At 39.2% G+C, this 23991-nt stretch overlaps 1 protein-coding gene across 2 annotated transcripts in view; it reads left to right on the top strand.

Moving 5' to 3' along the window:
• Positions 1-23991, top strand: part of POLR3B (RNA polymerase III subunit B) — a 130650-nt gene that overhangs the window by 24764 nt on the left and 81895 nt on the right. For both annotated transcript variants that reach the window (XM_032646258.1, XM_032646257.1), the window contains exons 10-12: positions 4137-4259; positions 10117-10236; positions 15336-15470. In XM_032646258.1, coding sequence (XP_032502149.1) covers positions 4137-4259; positions 10117-10236; positions 15336-15470 — 378 coding nt within the window. The remainder of the gene's footprint in view (positions 1-4136; positions 4260-10116; positions 10237-15335; positions 15471-23991) is intronic.

Below are 23991 nucleotides of genomic sequence, written 5' to 3'. Positions count from 1 at the left end.
GCGGTCACAAAGCACCAAGCTAACCTCCCTGTGCTATGCAGCTGCTTCCCACTAGCTATCTACCTTACGTTTGGTAGTGTATATATGTCCATGCCACTCTCTCACTTTGTCACAGCTTACCCTTCCCCCTCCCCATATCCTCAAGTCCATTCTCTAGTAGGTCTGTCTTTATTTCCGTCTTACCCCTAGGTTCTTCATGACATTTTTTTTTCTTAGATTCCGTATATATGTGTTAGCATACGCTGTTTGTCTTTCTCTTTCTGACTTACTTCACTCTGTATGACAGACTCTAGGTCTATCCACCTCATTACAAATAGCTCAATTTCGTTTCTTTTTATGGCTGAGCAATATTCCATTGTATATATGTGCCACGTCTTCTTTATCCATTCATCCGATGATGGACACTTAGGTTGTTTCCATCTCCTGGCTATTATAAATAGAGCTACAGTGAACACTTTGGTACATGACTCTTTTTGAATTATGGTTTTCTCGGGTATATGCCCGGTAGTGGGATTGCTGGGTCATATGGTAGTTCTATTTGGAGTTTTTTAAGGAACCTCCATACTGTTCTCCATAGTGGCTGTACCAATTCACGTTCCCACCAGCAGTGCAAGAGTGTTCCCTTTTCTCCACACCCTCTCCAGCATTCACTTTTGACTTATTAGTTAGGTGAAATGATTTCAGATATGTGGAGTACAAAGAGTTCCATATAAAGCTAGTTTTCAGATGTCTGAATTATGTCTGTAAAGCAAACTGGTTGGGCATTTTGCTGTCATTTCCGTAGCAATATGCCATTTATTTGTAGCTGTGACTTCCAAAGGCTAAACAGTCATAAAGTCAGTTCCATCTTTGGAGCTGGAGCACAGTTGATGATAACCTGACTGAGTTATCACCCTGTATTTCAGTGATCTGTTACAGGAAGAGTTTAGGCCTTTTAGAGCAAAGCTTTGCCACTGATCATTCTTTATGCACATATGGTGTCATTGACCGTGTGCTTGGCATATCTTTGCTTCATAACTTAGAAATATTTGGTAGGCCTCAGCAGTCTGTTTAGATTCACGTTAGACCACTCGAGAGCTCTGTGCAATTATAAAATTACTGCCTAGATCAGCATCAGGACAACTTGAAGTGGCCATCCGTATGTCAAATAAGGAAGGACTTTTTCATTATTAAACACCAAAAGAGGCAATGAAGTCTTTTACTTGGAGATTACTGAACTAAACAGTATTAAGGTAATATAGGTGGCATTCAGGTGATTTAGATGGTAACTTGCCTAAAGAAAGGGGGCTCAACCAGAAAGCCACTGCCATTTCAACTCTAGGATTCTATTTATGTTTTAGTGAGACTTTTTCCGGCTGCTTGGTCTGCCATCTGTCCTGTATAGCAGCAGCCCCCAACCTTTCTGGCACCAGGGACCAGTTTCGGGGAAGACAGTTTTTCCATGGATGGGGCGGCAGGGGGGATGGTCCAGGCGGTAATGCGAGCGATCGGGAGCGATACGGGGCGGCAGATGAAGCTTCACTCGCTCGCCTGCCACTCACCTCCTGCTGTGCGGCTCGGTTCCTAACAGGCCAAGACTGGTACCGGTCCACAGCCCGGGAGTTGGGGACCCCTGCTGTATAGGTCTCTTTTTAGTGTTCCGGCTTTCCTCTGAGAAGGGAGGTGCATTAGTTACAAAGTTTCACATCAAAGGTTTTAGAGAAGGTGACTGCAAACTATTGCCTTAGTATTGTTTTTTTAAAAAATGTTTTGCTTCCATTGAAACCCGTATAACATTATTTTGAGAGATTGACAAGTAAAAATTAACTTATATTCTGTTTAGCTTTTCACAGAGAAATATTCTCATCTGATGTTTCTGAGTGGCTACGTGGCAGACCGAGAAGGAAGTGCAGATGGCTCTACATCTGCGCCATCACCACTGGAGTAGCTGCAACTCAGTGTGTTTGGTCAAAGGATAATCCAGTTTTTTGTTGTTTGTTTAAAAATTAGAACTGATAATTTTTTAGGATTGCTTTCTTCTTTAATCCATGAAAGACTAAATGTCTTAATGAATTTGTGTAATTTTTGGAGTTGGTGTCTAGTGTCCATTTGAATAAGTACATCATATCAGAGATTAAGAAAACATGAAAATTAACATACAAAAAAGAGATCTGTATCCTTAGAACTTCTTTATTGGTTCACTAAACAAAACTTTTTTTGAACAAAACAAGTTATACACTTAAAATATATTTTTTTAAGTTTAGTAGATTTAATTCCCAAAGTTGGTCTATTAGTTATCTGTGCGGAATAACAAATTACAGCAGAGTCTCTGTTGGTGAGGGGTTAGGGCATTGCTTGGCTGAGTGCTTCTGGCTCAGGGTCGTTCATGAGTCGAGGTGTCAGCCAGGGCTACAGTGGTCTGAAGGCCAGATGATTGGAGCTGGAGGGTGGCTCACCATCAGGGTAAGAGCCTTTGCTCCTCACCACTGGACCTTCCATGGATGCTTGAGTGTCTCCATGACATGGCTGCTGGCTGCCACAAGGGAGCCAGCAGGAAGCGGCAGTGCCTTCCATGACCGAGGCTCCAGAGTCATACAGTCTTTTCCACCTTTTCTGTATAAATGAGTCATTAAGTTTAGCCCACACTCAAGGGGAGGAGAATTAGTCTTTACCTTTTGAAGAGAGTGTCAAAGAATTCATGAACAATTTCAAAAGCATCACAGTTGGCCTGAAAGGGACATAGCATCTATTTAACTGCCCCCAAAAGCTTCAAAACTTTAAATAAGCTTATATCTTGTCCTGAGGTATCCAAATCGAATTTTAAGATACAGACTCCTAAAATTCAAATGTAGAGTTGTAGAATGTTGAGCTGGAAGGGGCCTGGTTGTGCCTTGTCGTGACAAATGAAGAAACTGGGGTGGAGGAGGTGACGTGTAATAGCGGTTGTCAGACCTGTTGTTGACATTCTCTCTTGGCTTTGGAGAGGTTCCCTTTCCGTTGTACTCAGGTTCATGTTCTCCATGTTCTGCATCGGACTCAAAATTCCTTTTTCCTTCTCTCTCTCTCTTGTGTGTGGAGAAGAACTGAGAACTAGATCATTAAAGTTTAACTAGACAAGTACCCCGGTTCTCTTTTCTCTGTGTAGCTAAAGGAAGAATTTTAATGCAAACATAACTTCCCCCTTCACTCCTCTGCCAAGAGAGGTTTACTGAGATTATGCTGTATTTCTTGATACGGCAGAATGCCAGGCAAATGTATGAAGGAGTAAGCCTTAGTACCATATGGAATCTACAAAGACCTGCGTTGCCGGCTGCCACCTTGAAACACTTAAAGATAAGTGGGTTTGGGCTTTCCTGGTGGCGCAGTGGTTGAGAGTCCGCCTGCCAATGCACGGGACACGGGTTCGTGCCCCGGTCCGGGAAGATCCCACATGCCGCGGAGCGGCTGGGCCCGTGAGCCACGGCCACTGAGCCTGCGCGTTCGGAGCCTGTTCTCTGCAACGGGAGAGGCCACAACAGTGAGAGGCCCGCGTACTGCAAAAAAAAAAAAAAAAAAAAAGATAAGTGGGCTTCTTAAACCTAAGTGTGTTCTTGGTTTTATAAAAATCTCTTTAAAAACCTGCATCAAGTAGAGCTTGATATCTCTAGAACAGTGAAGTAAAACATCTGTTAAGAAAAATTCTTTTAGCCTGAAGGTGCATGATTTGACAGTTCTCAGAGAAATTAATCTTGTGGCAAAACTAACCGGGGTTCTGTTTATTTTCAGCCGTGCGTATTTTCTGATTTACTGCTTTTTGCCTGTTTTGTCTTTTGTTTTTTTTTTTTTTTCAGTTTGCCTTTAACTGTGACCAGTGTCTCCACTATACCTCCCTGCTTCTTTCTCATGATGAAAATCATAGGATACTTTAAATTATAGAAGACAGTACACATACAAAAAGTGCTTGAGAATGTTTGTTTTCCGCTTCCTAATCAAAATTTCTGTTTCAGGTTCTTCTGCAGCTTGGGCTATGGCTGCCAATGCCAGATGGCACCGTTTCTGAGAAAAGAGCTAGCTTTTGCTTAGAAGTAATACCCACAAACAATGCCAAATTAGCATAAGCAAATGTCAGTGAGTTAACACAAAGCCAACACTCATTCTATCTTTTCTTTCCTTCCTAGGCCATGGGTGTTGAGAGTGACCAGGAAATTGTGCAGATGATTGGAACAGAGGAGCACGTGATGGCTGCATTTGGGCCCAGTTTGGAAGAGTGCCAGAAAGCTCAGATTTTCACACAGATGCAGGTGTGTCTTTTCATGTTGTCCTTTGCTATGAAAGGGAATTGGAGATTTAATGCTGCTCATTGATAAAGCATCAGATGCAGTGACTTTTAAGGGTACAGGTTTGGGGAGGATGTTGGGGAGATGGGAGGAGTGGTAGAGAAGCTTTTTGACTCATTATTTCAGGGATTGGAGGAAGGAGTTTGCCTAGACAAATTATCAGCCTTTGGTGTGTAACTTAGAAGCAGGGGGACCAAGAGGCTTTTGTTCTGATAGAGTAACAACTACTCTTCTTTTCCTTATTTGCCTGAGTGATACAAGTTTTTAAACTACAGCAACTCTAGTGTAGAAGGTTTGTTTTTTCATGTGTTTCTCTTTAATATTCCTTTTTATTCCCTACTTCCAGTTGCTTTTAGCATCCAGTTGTATGTGGTCTGTATCCCTTTTCCTGAATTCCCAGTGTGTCCAGCAAGAAACACCCAGGTTTAGAGCCCCTTTACCACCACAGAGCCTTCGTTGACCTGCCTTGGGCACTACCAGTTGGAACCTGTGGATTGTAGGACAAGACTCAAAGATGAAGTTAGGGAATTGTATATATGTTAAACATAATCAAAATAATTGCACTTCCCTTCCTATGTGACAGGGAGCCCTGATTGCCATACTGAGGATTTTTAGTTATACATTTGTAAAGTGCTTTCCTAAGTGTAAATCAGTAGTGACGTTCCTCATAGTCATCCTGGGAGGTAGGAATTCCTTACTGTAGAAGCACAATGGACAATTCTTATATATCCATACATATATTGTCTGTTCTGTGGTTTGCTTACAAGGTATAAATTTCATGCTGCTTTTTCCTTGTCACCCAGGATGTTATTAGAGATAGCATCTTATATCTGTTAGTATGTGTTCTGAAAAGTCAAACCAGTCTTGACATTTTCACAGACTGAGCCAAACATTTAGGAAGGTTGGTTGTCATATGTAAGTACATATAATTCAAAAGTACAAATCAGTAAGGATTATTCTTATCACTGCCGCCTTTTTCTGTAGTTAATTAACCGTCAACTCTAGTCATCAGGCAGGCAGCATCAGGAAAAGTTGTTTGGATTTAGGAGATTCTAATTTTGCTCTTCATTGAAAGTGAAATATTTAGTGACTATGCATTTTTGTTATAAACTGAAATTACATTGTCCAGGGTCTCCAAGAACGTGAAGAGAAAACGTTAAGAAACACTGAGGAATTGGCTCAATTTTGGAAGATGCACTCTATGCTTTAAAGCTATATAATGCCTTGGAAGAACGATTTACCTTAATGCTACCCCCGTGGATTCAGTGAGATCCATTATTCATTTATTACAAACATCATTGTCGGTCAGATAGCCTTTGCACGGTAAAGCTATTTGAGCAGGGGCTAAACAGTGGGTTGGAAAATCATTCATTTATTTCTCTTAAATAGGTGCTGACAGAAAATTTTAGCTAACGGAACTAGAAAAGTTCAGTTAAAAGATGAGGAGAGGGGCTTCCCTGATGGCGCAGTGGTTGAGAGTCCGCCTGCCGATGCACGGGACACGGGTTCGTGCCCCGGTCCGCGAAGATCCCACATGCCGCGGAGCGGCTGGGCCCGTGAGCCATGGCCGCTGAGCCTGCGTGTCCGGAGCCTGTGATCTGCAACGGGAGAGGCCACAACAGTGAGAGGCCTGCGTACCGCAAAAAAAAAAAAAAAAAAAAAAAAAAATGAGGAGAATGTGCAGTTATTTAACTTAAGAAAGACAAATGTTCGTAACGTGAGAAAGACAAACAGGAAGTAGAAGTTTGAGATGGCTTGTTCTCTGTATGCTGGATTAAAGCAAAGCTTAATTATTTGCAACTGATGAAAGGTTACAGAGGCACAGGTCATCCAAAATGGTTGATAAATTGACCATATGAGTTAGGGTAACATGAATATTTTATGTTATTCTAATCGAAAATGTAGCAAGTACACTTTATCTTATGTAATAGAACTTTTGACGACATGGCACTTTAGTGGATTGCTTAAAATCTGTGTTTTGTTTTGTCTTTAATGCTTCCCTTTTCAGTGGTTCCTCCACTTCTGCTCACAAAGCCTTTTTGCTGTTATGTTGGTCACAGATATTTTACATTTTCATTGCCAGGGGCTCTGATAAATAGAGAAGAAATTAGCTATTACCTTTTTGGGAGGATAGGATGCACTAGGGGTGTCATCTTGGCCTGTTTATGAACAGATTGGGCTCTTACCCTAACCCTCACACTGTGAACCCCTGGCAACTTTATTAGGTATTCTAGGGAAAAGGTGACTTTCTGCTACATCAGAAAGAATACCAGGCTCCCCTGTGTTCCTCTGTTTCTTCCTCAAAGAAGTGAAGAATCTTTAGCCTCTTTCCCAAGGGAACTGGAAGACCAAATTTTTTTTTTTTTTTTTGCGGTACGCAGGCCTCTCACTGTTGTGGCCTCTCCCGTTGCAGATCACAGGCTCTGGACACGCAGGCTCAGCGGCCATGGCTCACGGGCCCAGCCGCTCCGCGGCATGTGGGGTCTTCCCGGACCGGGGCATGAACCCGTGTCCCGTGCATCGGCAGGTGGACTCTCAACCACTGAGCCACCAGGGAAGCCCTAGAAGACCAAAATTTAATGAAGACAGCTCAGTTTAGGGAAAACTGAAGTGCCTGTCTGTTCATGGTTCCCACCAACTGCTGACTTGCCTCAGTCAGTTACTTAGTTACTACTTACTGCTAGGTTACCCGCAGCTTGTGTTTTAAAGGTCTTAAGTTTATCTTACACTCTAAATGACCTTTTTTTTTTAACCAGGGAAGATTCCTAGATTTGATGTCCAGTCTTAACAGAGGAGTTCCATTTAGTTCTAGGCACTATTTTAGTTGTTAGGAATCGAGGAAGAAGATGACATGTCATCTAGTAAGAGAGCCATACAGGTAAATAGACAATTAAAATATAGTGTGATCTGAACATGAATGGAAGTACTCAATTCTTTATACATAAGAAATTAAAATAGCACAGAGAAAGGAGTGTGGTTAGGAAAGGCTTCAAAGAGGAAGTGATACCCGATCTAGGTTTTGCAGCATGGAGAAGAAATTTCCCAGGCAGGTAACTGGGGACAGGAATTCCAGGATAAAGAATCATCCCTTTCTTCTAACTGAAAACCAGTTTAAAAAAACAAAATGCATTCATTGCTTTTACAAAATAATAAGAACCACATTATCCTCTTCTTTTCAAACTTTTTTTTGTGGAAAAATTTCAACATATACAAAGTATACGGAATAGTATTATGAACCCCATGTGCCTATCACCCAGCTTCAACAATTAAAAACACTTTGCCATTCTTGTTTCATCCAGAGCTCTACCTCCTCCTCACCTATTACTTGATTAGTTTTTTTTTTTTTTTTTTTTTTTTTTTGGGGTACGCGGACCTCTCACTGTTGTGGCCTCTCCCGTTGCGGAGCACAGGCTCCGGACGCGCAGGCTCAGCGGCCATGGCTCACGGGCCCAGCCGCTCTGCGGCACGTGGGATCTTCCCGGACCGGGGCACGAACCCGTGTCCCCTGCATCGGCAGACGGACTCTCAACCACTGCGCCACCAGGGAAGCCCACTTGATTAGTTTTTAATATTTCATTTTTTAGGTAAAATGTATATACACTGATAAGTACAAATCTTAATTGTATAATTTTTATAAGATATAGAATATTTCCATTACCCCAGAAAGTTCCCTCGTGCCCCTCCTAGTTAGTTTTCACTTCTGTTATCTTCTTCCCCCACTGATTTTATTTCTTCACCATAGATTAGTTTTGCCTGTTCTAGGATTTTATATATGGAATTATGCAGTGTAAACTTCTTGGTGTCCAGCTTTTTTTGTTGAGCGTACTGTCTTAGATTCAGCCAAGTTGTTCCTCTTTATGTCATCTATCCATGTGGTCTGTTCCTTTTTATTGTTTTTTTTGTTTTCTGTGTGGTTTTTTTTGTCTTTTTTTTTTTTTAATTTGGCCACACTGCACAGCTTGCAGGTTCTTAGTTCCCCGACTAGGGATTGAACCTGCACCAATGCAGTGAAAGCACAGAGTCCTAACCGCTGGACCACCAGGGAATTCCCATGTTCCTTTTTATTGCTGAGTAGTGTTCCATTGTATGAATATACCACAGTTTGTTATCTTTTCCTGTTGATGGACGTTTGGTTTGTTTCACTCTTTTCCTGTTATGAGTAAAACTGCCGTAAACGTTTGTGTACAAGTCTTTGCCTGAACAGTTTGGCATTTCTCTTGGATAAATACCTAGGCGTAGAATTGCTGGATCAAAAAGCAGTTGTGTATGTAACTTTTATAAAGTTGGAACTGCCAGATCTTTTTCCAAAGTGGTGGTACCGTTTTGCAGTCCCCCCAACTGTGTCTGAGAGTTCTGATTGCTTCACATCCTCACCCACATTCAGTGTTGTCAGTCTTTTTAACTTTAGCTATTCTAGTGGCTGTTTGGTGGTATCTCATTGTGGTTTTAATCATGCATTTTCCAGATGACTAAGGATGTTGAACACTTTTTCATGTGCTTATCGACTTCCTTTGTGAGGTGTCTGTCCAAAGCTTTTCGCTCGTTTTCCTTATTGAGTTGCCTTTTTATTATTGAATTTCAGAGTCCTCTTTAAAAAATATAAATATAAAATTAAAATAAAAATATATATATACATATATCCTGGATATAAATCCCTTGTCAGGTTTATGTATTGCAGGCATTTTCTCCCAGCCCATTACTTCCCTATTCATTATCTTAACTGTGATGAACAGTTTTTAATTTTGATAAAATCTGATTATCAATAGGGTGTTTTTATTTGTTTTTTTATGGTTATTGATTTCCATTTAAAGAAATCTTTGCCTACCCCAAGAGCAGTAACATATTCTCCTATGTTTTATTCTGGAAGCATTATAGTTTTACTTTTTATGTTTATTTCTAAAATCCATCTTAAACTAATTTTCTATTTGGTGTGAAATAAGGGTCAAGGTTAATTTTTTACTTTATGGGTATTTAGTTGTTTTGACATCATTTATTGAAAAGACTTTCCTTCGCCCATTGAATTGCTTTGGCATTTTTGTCAAAATCAATTGACCATAAAAGTTGGTTTATTTCCGCACTTGTTATTCTCTTCCATTGATCCGTTTGTCCTTACCCTCGCATCACACTGTCTTGATTACTATAGCTTTATAGTTGAAATCACGTAATGTAAATCCTCTGACTTTTTCAGGATTGTTTCGGCTGTTCTTTTTCATTTCCATATATATTTTGGAATCAATCAATTTTTGTTTTTTAAAAAGCCTGCCAGGAGTATAATTAGCAATTATGATATATCTCTTGGTCAGTTTGGAGAGAATTTTAACAGTAAGCCATCTTAACACTATTATATGTTCCAGTCCATGAAAATGGCATAACCCTCAATTTATTTAGGTTTTGTTTTCTTTCAACAGTGCTTTGTTAATTTCAGGATAGAGGTCATACATGGTGTAATTCCTTCTTGAGGGGAAAAACTACTACTCCAAAGCATTAACTATAGACTGTGGTGCTCTCTGGGAGGAAGATTGATGGCTGATACATCTATTTCCTCTGTATTTTCTAAATTTCCTACAATGATCATGTATCAATTTTATAGTAAGAAAACAAATTATAAAATAAAAAGGGAACCAGTATATTAAATAGCATGTAAATGCTTCTTTGTCATTGGTTTATGACAAATGTTGATTTTTGACTAGGACCAATCCAGCTTTCTCTATAACCAGGATCCTTGTCTGTTTTGCTTATAGTGTCATGTATGGGTAGTTTAACAAATTCTCTCTGATGATGTCATTCAAACATTATTATAAATATATTCTGTCTTTTCCAGGCTTTAAAATATATAGGGAACAAAGTAAGAAGGCAAAGGATGTGGGGAGGTGGACCAAAGAAAACCAAAATAGAAGAAGCAAGAGAGCTCCTGGCTTCTACCATTCTGACCCATGTACCAGTGAGTAACCCCTTTGCAACTGAATAATGATCATTGTGGGGTCCGTGCATTTCTGTTAAAGAATTTTGAATGCAAGTTTACATTAATTAAAGTATAGCTCCTTAAGAAAAGAGAGAATCCTAAAGAGCACTCTCCAGTGAACTGCCCTGGAAATAATCTTCCATTATCAATAGTTTATTTGTACTTAGAGAATGTTAGCTGTATTGTATCATCATCATGTTTACTCTCTCTTGGTTCTTCTTTCAATCCAAAATTACAGTTTTTTTATATTCATGTATATAGTAGCACTGCTACTAGATTTCTCCTTTTGAAGGACAGAGATGGTGTCTTAGATATTTTTAAATAACTTAAAACGAGCTTACAGTGCCTTGCCCATATGGATACTTTTTTTTTAATTGTGGTAATATATACATAACATAGAATTTACCTATTTAAAAAAAAATTTTTTTATTTATGTATTTATTTTTGGCTGTGTTGGGTCTTCGTTTCTGCGTGCAGGCTTCCTCTAGTTGTGGCGAGCGGGGGCTACTCTTCGTTTTGGTGCACGGGCTTCTCATTGTCGTGGCTTCTCTTGTTGCGGAGCACGAGCTCTAGGCGCATGGGCTTCAGTAGTTGTGGCACACGGGCTCAGTAGTTGTGGCTCATGGGCTGGGATCTTCCTGGACCAGGGCTCAAACCCGTGTCCCCTGCGTTACGAGGTGGATTCTTAACCACTGCGCCACCTGGGAAGTCCCCCAAATTTACCATTTTTATATGTACATTTCTGAGGCATTAGGTACATTCTCAATGTTATGTTACCATCACTACCATAGATACTTATTAAAATATTGGGTGGGCTTATCTGCTAGACCTTGAATTTTAGAGTTCACATTGTCCAGCCTCCTTCACTTACAGTGAAGATGCTCAGGTCTGGCAAAGCTAGATGATTTACCTTGTCATCCAGCTGGTTAGTTGTCAGAGAGAGAGAGAGAGCTAGAATCCCATCTTCTGACCCTTAATATTTATTTTTTTAAATTAACTTATTATTAAACAGAGATCAGCCATGTTGGCAAGAGTTGTTCTTCTCCCACTCCCATTTAATATATATGCTACTCTTTCTAAGTTATAAAATTATTTGTTGGTCAGACTAGCTTATTAACCAAACAGTCTGGTTTTTGATGAATTAGCATGTGTATTATGCACTATGATCTAATTCAGGGATTGCAGACTCTACATTCAGGGGCTGATTATAAATAAAGGAAAGTTGAAGGAACTGCAGAAGTGAACAGTGACCACCTAAACTGAATCTTAATGATTGTTTTCTTATTTTGAAACACCTTGTTGGCCAAATAATATGGGTCTCTGATTCTGCCCTTTGGCTGCCACTCATTTATGTTTATCCTTGATCTAATTCAAAGAATTAGACAACTCTTAATGTTAAAGCTGTGTCTGAACTGAATTTTAGGTGATTAGAAAAACAGTTTATGGGCTTCTCTGGTGGTGCAGTGGTTGAGAGTCCGCCTGCCAATGCAGGGGACACGGGTTCGTGCCCCGGTCTGGGAAGATCCCACATGCTGCGGAGCGGCTGGGCCCGTGAGCCATGGCCGCTGAGCCTGCGCATCCGGAGCCTGTGCTCTGCAACGGGAGAGGCCACAACAGTGAGAGGCCCGCGTACTGCAAAAAAAAAAAAAAAAACGCAAAAATGAGTAGTGGAAATAACAAGGGCTTCAGAGCCAGAGAGACAAGGGTTCACACTGGGTTTCTTAACTTCCTAGCTGATTTACTTTGGGCAAATCTTAACTTTTCTAAGCTTCAGTTTTCTCATCTGAACAATGAAACTAATACCATTGTGCCAATTCAGTGATAGGGTGCACATAAAGCTCCATGGTTTGCTGGCTCCCAGACATGGCCATCACGTCTCCATTGGGGCCTCACTTAGCTTTGTACAACAGCTGAGGAGACCTTTTGGTTAAAGAGCCTTAGCTGATAGAATGCTGGCTATACCAAAATTTATTTATGTAAATTGATAAAGCTGAACATTGGTACTTTTGTGTGGTTGCAGTGGGCCTAAGCTACCGTTTCTGTAGTTTTGTTAGGGCTTCCCTGGTGGCACAGTGGTTAAGAATCCACCTCGTAACACGGGGCATGGGTTCGAGCCCTGGTCTGGGAAAATCCCACATGCCATGGAGCAACTAAGCCCGTGAGCCACAACTACTGAGCCTGCGTGCTACAACTACTGAAGCCCGTGTGCCTAGAGCCTGTGCTCTGCAACAAGAGAAGCCACCGCAATGAGAAGCCTGTGCACTGCAATGAAGAGTAGCCCCTGTGCAGCAATGAAGACCCAATGCAGCCAAAAATAAATAAATACATTTTTTAAAAAAAGAAGTTTTGTTATATATGATCCAGTGAGGAGTAAAGTCAGAATAGATAAACCAAGAAAAGACCTTCATTTTCCAGAATGGTTTAGGACAGTATTTACCTAAGAATACTGTTAGAGGTGATTTTAGATTATATAAGGACATTTTTCTTTGAATAATTATGTACTTATTAGAAAAAATACAACTAGCACATTAAATCCATTGCTGTGATATTTAGGATTTTATGGTATTATTGTATAGATGAAGCTTACTTAAAAATGAGTTGTTTAAAGTTGACAAAAAATATTAAATAATTAGGACTTTAAGTGTTACAGAGATATGACAATGATCATGATGGTGGTACTTGAATGACTAAAATGTAGAAAGCACTGGTTCAGATGTATCTACATAGAGGAAGAGAGATAGGCAGGATGCTCAGCAGTCCCTACACTTGTACTTGAGGCTTTGGCTCCGAAGCCCAGCCTCTCAGTTCCTTGGAAATGAGAGTTTTTCAGACTATGTAGTAGAGTCAGCATCACCTGGGAACTTGCCAGAAGTTCTTGGACCCTACCATAGACATACTGAGTCAGACACTCTGGGAGTGGGGCCCAGCAATCTGTTCTAACAGGCCCTGCAATAATTATGATGCACACTAAAATTTGGAAACCACTGCTCTAAGGGTTTCCCCAAGATGCCTAAGACCTCTTTTTTCCTCCAAGATGATATTAAAAGGACTCCAGAGTTTTGGCGATAACAATTCTGTTTCAGTGTTCCAAGCTCATTTGGTAGGTCTTTTTTCTCTCCCTCTTTCAGATAGTTCACAAAGGGATAACGGAACTATTATTGGCATTCTACCAAAAAGTGATGTCAGCTACTAGATTAAAGGATTCCCACTCTCCATATCAGTAGGAAAAATGGGCTCAGTATTAACTTATTTTTTCAATTTAGACCTAAGGTTTACTTTTCAGCATATAGTAGTTTAAAAAGGGGGGAACGGCAAAATGAGTTAATGTTCAAGTGCCTTTTAAAGTGCAGTGCGGCATCTGCTGTAAATATCCATATTTATTTCTACTTATAAATGTCTTGGGAGAGTCTCCCACTATTTATGCAAAATAAACACGTGATTCGGACTTTGTTAAAAGTTGAAAATTTGGTTAATGAAAATTTGCTTCATTTTTTTATTAACAAAAAAAGTAAATACAACTAGAAGAGTTGCATGTTCAATGTAACTCACCACATTAAAATCAGAAAAAAAAATAAATTAGATGTATCTGAATGGAGGACCATACAGTTTGTAAATACTAACTGAGAATGTAAATAACTTATAGCTACTCAAAGACTGGGTTCTTCTGCCCAATGTTGTGGTAATTGGTGTTAGGGTTATAGGGTTTTTTTGTTTGTTTATTTGTTTGTTTGAGGATGGACCAGAGACTTTTTTGAAGATCTAGATTTATTCCAACCTTTCTTATTGATGTAATTGTTTTGTGAGTATAAGATGACAAAATAGCTTTTAGGGCTGCTTTTTCTCTTACCAGATTCCAAAATTAACACATTTCTTTAACACATTCTAAAGTTCTCAGTAATAGAAAGGGGATAAATTGACCTAATGAAGACGTGAAACTTCCTTTGAAGGAGAATGAACTTTTGGAAACATATACAGAATTTCTAACATCCTATATCATTTAGTGTAATTCCTTAGCAGCAACAGAAAAATGTGTGAAGGAGACCGGTTGCTGTTCTTTAATCTGTCAGTGATAAACTTAATAGGATATCATTGGGATCTTACTCAATGATTAAGGAAAGTAAAACAGAAATTTTATAATATGAATTTTCTATAGTCAAACCTATAAAATGTTCCTTAGAATTGGCAGGAGCTTAGTCCATACTCTCAGAACTCATCGTTTAGGTTGTAGAGAAAGAATTTACCTAGTTACCTAAGGTTTTTATCTCCCCAAACAAACCAGTGCAATGATTTAACCAGTTCTGATTTAACTTACTGATTGGGCCAGATTTGTTTATGTAGATTTCAGTTGTAGAAGAGAAGATTGAATAGAACATTTGCAGCAAATTTATTCATCAGTCTGTTGATTCATTCCATAGATATTTGGTGAGTCCTGACAACATACCATTCCTGTTATTTATTGCTGCATAACAAACATTTCCAAAATTTAATGGCTTGAGATAACAGTTTTTTGCTCTCTCTCATGGTTCTCTGGTTTGACTGGGCTTGGTGGTGGGGAAGGAGGTTCTCATTTTGGGTCTCATGAAGTTGCAGACAGACAGCAGCTGAGGATGGAGTCATCCAAAGGTTCGACTGGGGTGGAAATCCAAGATGCATCTTCACTCATATCTCTGGCTCCTCGTTGCTTTTCCAAGTGGCCCTTTTCTCCCCAACAAAGTGTCCTAGACTTCTCACATAGTACTTCAGGACTTTAAGAAAAAGGAAGTGGAAACTTCTCGTTTACAGGCCAACCCAAAGTGGGTGATGGACTCCACCTCTTAATGAAGGAATGGCATAAAACATATAGGGAGGAAAGGAGTTGATGGTGGTCATCTTTGAAGAAAAGTTACCACAGGTATTGAGTACAAAGATGAAAAGTCATCATCTCAGCTCTATAGACTAGTTGAATTTCTTTGAATAGGGAGCATCAAAACAGTTCATTATTTTCTTATTTAAATATGATAACATTGACTGTTTTCTTGAGGCACCTTAAATTTTAATGTGCATTGTCTCAGAAATTTTCTCTGATTTCTGAATTACAGGTTAAAGAATTCAATTTCCGAGCCAAATGTATCTATACTGCAGTGATGGTGCGAAGAGTAATTCTGGCCCAAGGAGATAATAAAGTTGACGACAGAGATTATTATGGTAACAAGCGATTGGAGTTGGCAGGACAGGTGATTTAATTATTTTATGTCAGGAATCTTATTTTCCTCAATAAAAATTAATTTAGTGTTCATTTTAGATAGGAGGAAGAGATGGTTGAATGGAATATAGGTTTTGTATATTTGGAGTATAAACATTCACACATGACTTACTATCTCTGACTTAACAATTGCTATGAAAACTCTTAGTTCTTTAAATATGTTAATAGTGTTACCTATATTATATCTCTTTTTGAGTTGTTTACCCTCATTCTGTTTAATGTAGGACATGATGTATGGCTTTAAGTAATATCATTCATTCAGTTAACAAATATTTATTAAACTCCTATCATGTGCCAGGCATAGTTCTAGAAACTGGTATACAGGGAAAATAAGACAGACAAAGGTCCCTTTTCTCTTAGTCCATATAGTCTAGTGAGAGAGATAGACAATAAACAAGTAAACAATCCCCTAACTTTTTTTGGTGATGTAGTAGAAGTAGATTAGTGAGGACATCTTTTATCTCATCTTCAGTCTTAGCCTGATAAATTTTATCTTATTTTGAGAGTGTGTATCCCCTTCAACTGGGTAACAGGTGTGTAAAACTTCAAAGCTTCATGTTTCAGCATTTAAATCAGAAATTCCCTTTAAATCAAACAGCTAGAATATAGACCTGGCTGCTTTTGATATTTTCTCTCTGTTTTATTTATTTAGTTGGTTTGTTGGCCAGTTGCACTGGGTCTCAGTTGTAGTGGGTCTTAGTTGTGGCAGGCAGGCTCCTTAGTTGTGGCTCCAGGGCTCTTTAGTTGCAGTTTGCCAGCTCCTTAGTTGCAGCACGTGGGCTCCTTGTTTGCAGCAGGTGGGCTCCTTACTTGTGGCATGCAAACTCTTAGTTGCAGCATGTGTGTGGGATCTAGTTCCTTGACCAGGGATTGAACCCAGGCCCTCTGCACTGGGAGTGCAGAGTCTTATCCACTGTGCCACCAGGGAAGTCCCTATCTTTGGTTTTAAAAAAGTGCCTTGGTGTGGTGGTCTCTGTTAATATCCTACTTAGGGCTCACTAAGTTCTTAAGTCTGTAAATTTATGTCTAATCAAATTTGAGACATTTTTAGTCTTTATTTCTTTAAATATCTTTTTTGTACTATTCTCTCTTCTCCTTCTGACTCATTATATTGTTAGGCCCTTTGGTATTAAGGCTGTGTTGATTTTTTTTTCAATTTTACTCTCTTTTTCAGATTGGATAATTTCTACTGATCTATTTTCAGGTTCCCTTACTTTTTCTTATGTTGTCTCTAATATGCTATTACACTCATCCAGTTAATTTTTTAGTTTAGATATTGTATTTTTCAGTTGTAGAAATTTCATTTGGGTATATTTTCTCTACTGAGATTTCTTGTTTGTTTATTCATCACAACCATATTTTCATTTACACCCTTGAACTTTAACAGCTGTTTTAGAATTCTGGTCTAATTCCAACATATCAATCATCTCCGGATCAATTTCTTGATTCAGTTTTCTCTTGAGTATGGATCATGTTCTCCTTTTTCTTCATGTGTGTAACAATCTTGGATTGTATCCTGATGGACATTGTGGATGATGAATGGTAGAGACTCGGGATTCTCTTTTATTCCTCTGAAGAATGTTTGTTTCTTGTTTGTTTTAAGGCATTTAACTGGGCTGTAAACCTCTGAATCCTGTCTCCTTGCAGCAAACAGCTGAAACATTCTGTATAGTTCTTTCAACCATAGCTGGAATGTAAGATGTTCCTTCCCCCATTCTTGTGGTTATTTGTCTTACCAATTTAAGCAAGTATTTTTAATTTTTAAAGAACAATGTTATGATTAAAAAATAATGTAACAGTAAACATTATAAAACAGCAGATATTAAAATAAAACTAATAATACACAGTAAAAATGTTTTTAAAACATTTAACAAAAACCATTTAACATAACATATTAGCACAGTAAAAAGACTTTAAAACAATTACAAGGAAGTTTACAGTGAAAATGAGTCTTTCTCCCACTCTGACCCCTCCCCACCCTTTCACCTGACCTAGTTCTCAGTTCCTCCCCCCAGTAATGGTCACTTTTCTCTTCATCTCCTCTGTCCTTCCAGAGACACCCTATGCATATACAAATATCTTTATTAACTGGCTTTTTAAAGTTTTACTGTTGGAAGCTCATGGCTTGTGGACATTCAGGCCTGTGTGAATTTATGCTAAGTTTTCTGGCCTCCTTTGGGGTCCTTTGTCAAGGGCAAGTTTGGAGTCAGGCTTTGCAGTTTTAGAAGAAATCACATAAAGGAACATTTTGTCCTCATTAGTATGAAACGTATATTCAAAGCAGTATGTCTGCTTACTTAGTGGGGATTTAATCATTTAATGTGTGTGTTGCCACAGAATTTGACATATGCCTGCTTTTGTGTATGTGCTTTTTAGTTATGAAAATTTTCATGCATACAGGACTATATATAACACGTATGTGTGTTTGTGTATTAAGACTCAATAAAGCAGATATTCACATGTCCCAACTCAAGAGTGAACACAGCATTAGTATGTTTGAATCTTTTTATGTGCTTTCTCTGATTCTCACCTGCCCCTCCCATCTGTCTGTTCTGGAGGCTCTGACCAGGTGCCTGCCTATTTACCTGGTGCAAAGCCATCCCAACACACTCCTGAGCATTTACTGTGAGATTCGGTGAAGCACAGGTCCATTTCCCAGGAGCATCCCTCAGCAGGCCTGAGCTTCAGGTGTGAGTTTCAAGATTTTTAAAGCATGAAGTCTTACTCAGAATCCCAATATTGAAACAGATAAAAGTTGAGCCTCTCTGGTTGAGGTGGGGTATAAGGGCTTGTTTCTCTGCCTGTTTGCCCTTCCCCTGAAACTCCTCTGTGAAGTTCATAAACACAGTCTTACTGCTCTACAGAACCAGGTGTAGACCCTTTTTTTATTTTGGCCCCGAGGCATGTGGGATCTTAGCTCCCCAACCAGCCATCGATCTCGCACCCCCTGCACTGGAAGGTGAAGTCTTAACCACTGGACCGCCAGGGAAGTCCCCAGGTGTAGACTGTTTAGCAGGCTTGTCAGCGTCCTTGATGATCTTGCCCCTGTACACCTTTCAGCCTCATCTCATGCTAAGGTGAGCCACTCCTTCCCAAACAGTGTGATGCTCTTTCATCCTTTGAGTTATGTCTTCTGCCTAAGTTGCCCCTCCCTTATCTCCCCTTCTCCTTCCCCATCATGAGGGGCTCCTACGCATTCATCATTCTTTGAAACCACCTGTGAACCCCAGGAGTAGTTAGTAGCTCGGTCGTTTAGGTCTTTATTTGCATGCTGAATTGCTGTACAATTCTCTACCTGCTCGCTTCTTTCCCCCTTTAGACTGTAAACTCATTGAGGGCAGGAACCACTTACATTCACATTCATCTCTCTGTCTCCAGATAAAGTACTAGACACCGGAGGTGCAATAGTGAATGAGACTTGATGGGGCACCTGCTCTCAACAGTGTATATTTTGGTAGAGGAGACAAACAAGGAACAAGTAAACAGTAAATAAATGTGATATTAGATGGTCGTAAGTGTTTAAGGCAAACCAAAAACAGACTAATTAATATTAGAGCTAGAGTTGGGATGTTGGTTGGGGGAAGGGGTGTTAACTTTACTCTGGATGGTCAGGAAAGACCTCTTTGAAAAAGCGATATATTTTAAGCCGAGCCCTCAGACATTCCAGCTGAGACTTGAGTGAGGAGAAGCCAGTCGCACGCAACCTCAGGAACTGCATTCCATCAAGAGACCCGCACAAGCAACATACATCCCCAGGTAGCGCCTGTATTGGAGGAACTGGAAAAGGACCATTGTGGCTGGAGTGTGAGGTTTAGGGGTGGTGAAAGAGGACATTGTAGAACTAGCATCACAGGCCATGGGAAGAGTTTTGGATTTAATTTCGCATGCAGTGGAAAACCACAAGAGAGTCAAAATCGGGGAAGTGACACCATCTGATTTTCAGTTTAAGAGATCTGATTTGGAGATGAACAGACCAGGAATGGACCAGTTAGGAGACTACGCAGTATTCCAGATGACAGTGATGGTGCCTGGAATGATAACAGCAGATATTAATTACCACATCTAAAATGTAAAAAACTGGAATTGAAAAATTAGAGCAGTTTTAGGTTTTGAGAAAAAATTAATGCCCAGAATTCTTGGGAAGTTCTGTCTGGTTAGTGGCTAATGCCAACAGGTGGGTTTTTGGCCACCTTCAGATTGACCACTGTTCAGGGGATTGTGCGAATCCCCACCACCAACAATCCCAATTTTTACAGTTTTTTATTTGGAAAAGAAATCATGCTGTTAAATGAGTCCTTTAAAAAAAAATGTTGGGTGTTTGGAGGACTAAGGAATGGAGTTGAGAGGGGAGAGGAGAGACTATCCTGTTGCTTAAAAAATTAGAATTAAAAAGAGGGTTCCCATGTGCAAGGAAACATTGCTTTATAAACAATGTAAAGACATAAAAGACATTGTGTTGGCAAAACTGTGTAAAAACAATATCTGCTAATTTCACACCCCGTGGGATGACGGAGTATAAATGTGCTTCAGCTTTAGATAACAGAGCTGTATCCACTGGCCAAGCCAGTTTACAGAGCTTTCCCTTAGTCTCACTGCCACCAGAGGGCTGGCCGGCCAGCCGCCAATAGAGGTGTTAGCAAAACCTACCGATTTCAGGCTTAATCTTTTCACCTACCTTTTCTTTTTCAGTAATGTGTTCATTATTTGCTGAGCATTACTCTATTCTTCGTCTGCAAATTTTTTTGTTTCTAATGCAGCTTGCTTTGTATGGGTGAGATATGGAATGGCACCAAAATCCGGCACCCTGGAAAGCCAGGGATTTCCACCCTGTGACAAAAGAATGCCGTCTTGACTTCAGAGATTGCCTAATCCCAGCTGTTCTGATAATGTAATTAAGGCTGCCTAATGTCTTTAATTTTGCAACCAGCTTGTGTGAAAAGGAGAATTTGGCACTCTGAAGGCTTAAATACTAAATAGCAATCTCAAGACGCCTAATTAGAATTCTCTGACATTAAGCTAATTGGTGAAACTGTATTTCAGCAGCTTAACTCTTTATTAATTTTTTTTAGCATTTTCATTGAAAATCAATTGATGAGCTGTCAGCATTTTTTCTTAAATATAATTTGCTCTTTAGTGCTCCTGTCTTAGGCAGGCTGAAAGGCCTCATGCTAGCAATGAAAGGTATTGAATATTATCACCAGCATTCCATCCCTTTTAATCATTTTACTCTTGACCTAAATAATGTGGCTTATTGTGTGACTTGGCCTTATAGCTTCTCACTGCTCTGTGAGCTGGAGAACGTTATTTCTCTTACGTTGAAATTTTAAGGGTGGAGAAATTTATTAATGAGGCATTAGTTTTGTTGAGTGTGCTCTTACATTTTACTTGTTTAGTACCGGGGCATTTCCTTGTGCTTGAATCAGGGGGCTACAACAAATTCAGCTAGGATCCAAAAAAACTTTGTCATAATTTGAGACACAAAAGTCTAAGTGTAAGGAACTGATTAAAGTAGAAATGAGCTTTTGTGGTTTAGGTTAAGGGCATTTGCTTCTGTTCAGGATGCTTATTCAAGTTCCTTTTGCCAGTTTACACAGGAAGTTGCTGAAATGGGCTTCTCCATCCCTCTCCTCCCCTGCACCTGCTTCCATTCCCATATTCTTTCTTCCATGAAGGAAACTGCTGGGTCTGAGTAGAAGATAGGATTAAGCTCTCAGAGGAGGAAGTTTTCTTTTTAGAACACTTCTGACATGGTAAATCAAGTTCAGGATCCTGGCTTTCCCATCTGCAAAGTTGATTTTAGTAGAAAAGTGGAAGGACTTGTCTACCTTAAGGGAGAAGAGTGTAAAGTAACGTTCCATTTAGGAAATGCTTTCTTCAACAGTGGCTGGAGGAGACTCATTGGTTTTAATGTCTCCATTTTGAGTCAGAAAACTACCAGTGGGTTATAAGCATTCAAGAATAGTGTGAAATTTGGAAAATCTTTAGCTTACAAGATTTCACTGAACTTCAGAATTCCTGTTTAACTGTATAATGGGTGCATATATAATGTCCCCCAATATTACATTACTGTTTGGTTAGGTAGCTTAGATTACAAATATATCCTACTTTTTTCTTCCTCTATAAAGGAAAAAAAAACTAATATAATTAATTTTTCAGGGGAATTTAAGTCATTGTAATAATATATTTGATTATTGAAGAAGTATGCCTGCTATTTATTTGTCATAAGCCACTTATTTAGTTTTGAGAACTGTATATAAATGGTGTTCTGGTTATATCTGTTTCTGCATTGCATGGCTTAAGACAATCACCGTTTTGTTGTATCTCACAATTTTGTGGGTCAGGAATTCAGGCAGGATTTGGCTGTGTGATTCTTCTGTTTCACATGGGGCTCGGTTGGTAGTTGTTCTGCCGGAGGTGGTGGGGTGTCTGGAAGGCTGGGCTCAGCTCGGTCTTGACCATTCCAGTGCTGTGGCATCAGAGTGGCTCAGGACTCCAAGTGAGTTTCACATGCACAAGAGAATCTGTGTGGCCTTAATGACCTGGTCTTAAAAGTCACAGCTTCACTTACTTTACTTTATTGAAAAAAGACTTTATTGAAAAATGCAGTCACAGCCCACACCTGATTTGGGGCAGTAGGGGACATGGGCCACACCTTTCAATGTGTAGTTCAGGGGTCAGCCAGAGAGTTGGGCAAAGTTTATATACATAATCTTGGGGTTTTCTCGCAAGATTAAGTTGGTAGTGGATTTGAGGGTGTTGATTTTATTTGTGGTTCTCTCCTTTCTATGAATTTCCTCTCACCTTCCAGCTACTGTGGTGGCTCAGATCTTTTCCCTCTGGTCCTTCAATCCAGTAAAACTGTGGGTCTCTCTCCGAGTTTTAGCTTCCAGTGTAACTTGGACCCTTTTTGTTAATGTGTCCTACTCTTAGTTGAAAAGCCTTAAAAATGGAAATGCACTTTCGATAAGTGTCAACTTTCCTTCAGTTTCTGCCTGCTTTTACTCTCCAGTGCCTTCAAATAGTTCCAATATTTTGTCCAGCATTTATAATTTTTATGAGCAGATGAATCCATCTGATAGGAGCTACTCTATCAATTCTGGAGACAGAACCGTCCTAGTCTATTTTTATGACTTCCTATTCCATCCCTTTGATTTGTTTTCCATGGTTACTATGGTTTAATATAATTTATTATATAATTTTTAACATAAAAAGTATAAATAAAAATGTCACAGATATGTAAGTTACGAAGGGGACAAATAAAATCAACACCCTCAAATCCACTACCAACTTAAGTAATTCTCAATAATTGACCGTTAATTACCATTTCATTTACTTATATATTTCTTCCTTACTCTGTCTTCTCTTTTCCCCACTATCCTGAATTTGAGTACTCATTATTTTCTTTTTTATTGCATCATTTATTTAAAAATTTAAAAATAGTTTCTTACAATGTAAGTTTCACTTTCTTTTATTGAAGTATAGTTGATTTACAATGTTGTGTTTCAGGTGTACAGCAGAGTGATTCAGTTATATATATGTTTGTGTGTTTGTATGTATGTAGATTTATATTCTTTTTCAGATTCTTTTCCATTATAGGTTATTACAAGATACTGAATATAGTTCCTTGTGCTATACAGTAGGTCCTTGTTGTTTATCTGTTTTATATAGTGTAGTGTTTATCTGTTAATCCTACGCTCCTAATTTATCCTCTCCCCCCTACCCTTTTCCTTTTTGGTAACCATAAGTTTGTTTTCTATGTCTGTGAGTCTGTTTCTGTTTTGTAAATAAGTTCATTTATATCGTTTTTTAGATTCCACATATAAGTGATATCATAAGATATTTATCTTTCTCTGACTTACTTCACTTAGTATGATAATCACTGGGTCCAACCATGTTGCTTTGAATGGCATTATTTCATTCTTTTTTATGGCTGAGTAATATTCCATTGTATATCTCTACCACATCTTCTTTATCCATTTATCTGTCAATGGACATTTAGGGTGCTTCCATGTCTTGGCTGTTGTAAATAGTGCAGCAGTGAACATTGGGGTGCACGTATCTTTTCAAATTATAGTTTTCTCAGGATATAGGCCCAGGAGTGAGATTGCTGGATCATATGGTAAGTCTGTTTTTAGTTGTTTAAGGAACCTCCATACTGTTCTCCATAGTGGCTCTACAAATTTACATTCCCACCAACCGTGCAAGAAGGTTCCCTTTTCTCCACACCCTCTCCAACATTTGTTATTTGTAGACTTTTTAATGATGGCCATTCTGACTGGTGTGAGGTGGTACCTCATTGTAGTTTTGATTTGCATTTCTGTAATAGTTAGCAATGTTGAGCATTTTTTCATGTGCCTGTTGGCCATCTGTATGTCTTCTTTGGAGAAATGTCTATTTAGATCTTCTGCCCATTTTTTGTTTTTTTGATATTGTTTTTTTGACATTGAGCTGTATGAGTTGTTTGTCTATTTTGGAAATTCATCTCTTGTTGG

The sequence above is a fragment of the Phocoena sinus genome, chromosome 10 (genome assembly GCF_008692025.1).
Source record: "Phocoena sinus isolate mPhoSin1 chromosome 10, mPhoSin1.pri, whole genome shotgun sequence".
Classification (NCBI taxonomy): Eukaryota; Metazoa; Chordata; class Mammalia; order Artiodactyla; family Phocoenidae; genus Phocoena; species Phocoena sinus.
The sequence above is the reverse complement of the archived record's forward strand: the minus strand, read 5'-3'. Positions and strand labels throughout refer to the sequence as shown.